Here is a 3,615-nt window from a genome sequence, read left to right on the forward strand (position 1 = left end):
TCGCAAAACACAACGGCACGCAATTCCCGTTTCGAAACGTATCGGAAACTTAAACGAGCACCTTCCCAGCAACCCTTTAAAGCAAGGACCAGCAACTGCAGCTTGCTTCTCGTTGGAGCTTCCTCTGATCGACTCCTTTGAACCAACATCTCAACGCGCAAGACCTATTTTTATTGTTCAGTATTGCAGAATCTTACACTACCTAGAAAGCGACATACACTTTCTTAGTTTGAGACTATAGAATCTAGACAGCGAAAGATGCCTACTCTCGTCGTTCTTGGCGCCGGCCTGTCTGGCCTGCCTGTGGCGCATCACGCTCTCAAGCACACCGCCGCCCAGGTCAAGGATATGAAGGTCATTCTGGTGACGCCCAATGCTGAGCAGTAAGAGAGACACCGTTTTAGACACACGCACATGCAGCACACTCACACACACATCACAGCTACTGGAACATGGCTTCCGTCCGAGGCGTCGTCCCCGGCCAGTTCGGCGACGACGTCCTCTTCTACCCCATCGAGCCCGAGCTGGCCCAGTACCCGAAAGAGCGCTGGGAGCTCGTCCTCGGCAAGGCCGAGACCCTCAACGACGACAAGAACAACGTCGTCATCGCCCTTAACGACGGCTCCCGCCGCACCATCCCCTACGACGCCATCGTCATCGCCACCGGCACCCGCGCCAAGGAGGGCATGCCGTGGAAGGAGGTCGGCACCACCGAGGAGACGAAAAAGTCCCTGCACGGCGTTCGAAAGCTGCTCGAGGATGCCAAGAGCATCGTCGTCGCCGGCGGCGGCGTCACGGGCGCGGAGACGGCCGGCGAGATCGGTTTCGAGTACGCGCAAAAGGGCGGCAAGGATGTTTACTTCATCTACAACGACACGCTGCCGCTCAGCCCGCCGTTCGTCGACAACGTCCGTAGGGCGGCACTCAACGAGCTCACCAAGCTCAAGGTGAAGCCAATCCCCGAGACCAAGGTCACCGCGGTCAAGACTGAGGCCAATGGGCAAAAGACGCTCGAGCTCACGACCAAGGACGGCAAGAAGACGACCATGACGACTGATGCGTACGTGCCCACCGTCGGGTCGATCCCCAACAGCTCCTTCCTGCCGTCCAACATGCTGGATGCGACGGGCCACGTCAACCAGGACGCCAGCCTGCGCGCCCCGGGACACGACAATATCTTTGTCGTCGGCGACGTCGGTAACCTGGAAGGGGAGTACGGCCGCATCGCAGACTTGCAGACGCAGCACGTCGTCAAGAGTATCCAGGCGCACTTCACCGGTGCGGCGAGGCCGGCGGACTACGTCGCGGACCCCAAGGTCCTCGCCGGCATCACCATCGGCCGCAGCAGGGCGACGGGACAGATGGGCACGTGGAAGCTGCCCAGCATCGCCATCTGGCTGTTCAAGGGGCGGTACATTGGCACCGACTACGCCAAGCAGCTTGTCGAGGGGAAGCGGACGCTGCAGGCCAAGAACTGGTGAGCGGCCTTAGAACATAAAGATAGAACGGGGCGGAGAGAGAAGAGATCCGGATTGATGGATAGACGAAGACGACGCATGTTTGGAGTTTCCGGCGCTTGTTGGTTGTCCTGGCAGTAGGGCTGGCTGTCCCGTCCCACTGTTGCTTTTGTCCTGGGACCTGGGTTCTTCTGCGTGGCAATTCGGGGAGGGAAGGAGGCGAATTCGTTTGGAACGGTCCTAATTACCACATGTTCTCAACTGGACCGCGCTGAGTATTATTAATTTTATGACGAGCATTCTGATTCCAAACGTGGTGTTGGCGTGGTGAGCTGTAAACGGTCCAAAGCAGGTGGAGAGGAATGGGCGCTAGGATCATGCAGACGGTAAGGTACGTACCTTCAGCAGACTGCAGCAGGGTGCGTTCAGTCACGTGCGACGACCTAGGCACCTCAAGCCGTCCTCCCGGTGGGTCCGTCTCAAGGCGGACTAGCGCCAAATTCCTCGAGCTTCAAAATGGCGGCGCGCTGCGAAAATTCTTTCGACCTTTCTCCTTCTTTTTCTTCCTTAGATCAAAAAGTAACCCAGAGCTGCCACGACCAGCACCAAGTAGCTCCACGGTGTCGAGTTGCCTTTCCCTCTCCGGAGGGAATGCTCTGCAGATTGAAACCCTTGATTATAGGAAGTTTTTCCCCTGGCTCTTTCGGGCGATGGGTGAGAAATGCTGTTGATGGGGGACATGCTTTCGAGCATGCTGAAGTTTTTTCAAGTGTCTTTTAAAAACCGACGCTTGTGTGCATATGAAATGACGGACTGAACGGAACCTGATCCAGGCGGATTGAGCTCTCTCGGCTTAGCTGAACCTGAGCTATGGACGGGTGATGAGGAGGCGCTCTCGCGTTATGAACATCGTTTGTGACACCTTCCCGGTGAATGGGTGACGAGAGTGGAAATGTCTCGATCCTCACCATGCCTGTCCAGGACTGATGCCAAGTTACGCAATGAGTCTGGACTGGATCTACGGGCTTCGTCTCCTTTCGTGCTCATGCTGTTGTTCATCAGCCTGTGGACTTGCTGCATATTTTCCACCACGGGAAGCTCTCGCCTTGTGGAGATGCGATCGTCGCTGAGGTCAGCTGAGGGAAGGGAGCAAGTGACCCGACCCGCCCTCTCCTCTGGATCCATTCGTTGCCTGTCTACGGCAGTTGCCCAGCTAAGCTCTCAATCACTGCGAATGGGTAAGCTTGGGTTTGACTGATGAGCCAGAGACTGGTTGGGTTCTAGACTGTTATTCCCGAATTTGCACGTGTCTCGAGTTGCTTGTCGTTTCTGGGAGCGGACGGCCCTGTCGTTGAGAGTGCAACGATGCCACATGTCTTGGCCCCTGAGAACATTCTTGCGCCGTTGCTCCAAGCACGCAGCTCCGCGTCAGGTCCAAGGCACCGCACCGTCCAGTCTCACCCGGCACCCGCCTCCCCGTTTCCCTGTTGGACCTGCCGCCGCCATGGTGGTGATGTGTTGAACCTTCAACTCGCTGGAGATGCAGTATCTCAAGATGGGTTCTTCTTGCTGTCGTTGACTGACCTGCCTCCTCTCCAACGTCCATACTCGAATGTGAAAACATATCACTCACATCTCTCGAGCACCGTTCGTCCAGTATCCCAACGTCGCCCTTCTGGACCCATCATCTCCCATTGTCCCGTCCGCCCCCGGACTGAGGAATGCATCGCAATGTCCCCCCATTCCCTCCCTCTGCTTGCTTTCATGCGATGAGGACAGTCACCCAGGGGCCCAGGCTCCCGTGTGTTGGGCGCCTCGCCCAAGCCCGGCAACATTGCCCTTCGCTGTCTGTCTTCTCTATAAGACGAGGCAAGCCGAGCTTCATCCTGCCCATCTCTCGGATTAGTTCTCTCCTCCCCAGTTCTCTCAACCCCCCCAGGTCTTCCGCCCGCCGAAGAACTCTCTCTCGCCCACCCAGTACACTCGTTGGACTCTGTCCCCTCACATTCGTTCCCCTTGCAGGATATCCTGTCTGTCGCTCGTTTCGTACAGCTCAATCCCGCTCTCCTCTCGCTCATCAACCTAATCCGCCCGCCTCAAACACCCCTGCCAATCCAACAGACAACTTCCCAGAGCTCGTACAGGAACAACCGCAAAA

At 57.0% G+C, this 3,615-nt stretch overlaps 1 protein-coding gene across 1 annotated transcript; it reads left to right on the plus strand.

Moving 5' to 3' along the window:
• Positions 1 to 258: 258 nt before the first annotated feature.
• Positions 259 to 1,481, plus strand: ptaL-0 (Oxidoreductase ptaL; the record flags this gene model as incomplete). Its single annotated transcript, XM_032033995.1, has 2 exons — positions 259 to 383; positions 443 to 1,481. 2 exons carry the CDS (start codon positions 259 to 261, stop codon positions 1,479 to 1,481), a joined length of 1,164 nt encoding a protein of 387 aa, XP_031886865.1.
• Positions 1,482 to 3,615: the final 2,134 nt, after the last annotated feature.

Source organism: Colletotrichum fructicola (genome assembly GCF_000319635.2).
Source record: "Colletotrichum fructicola Nara gc5 chromosome Unknown KSG_Nara_v1_contig02, whole genome shotgun sequence".
Lineage (NCBI taxonomy): Eukaryota > Fungi > Ascomycota > Sordariomycetes > Glomerellales > Glomerellaceae > Colletotrichum > Colletotrichum fructicola.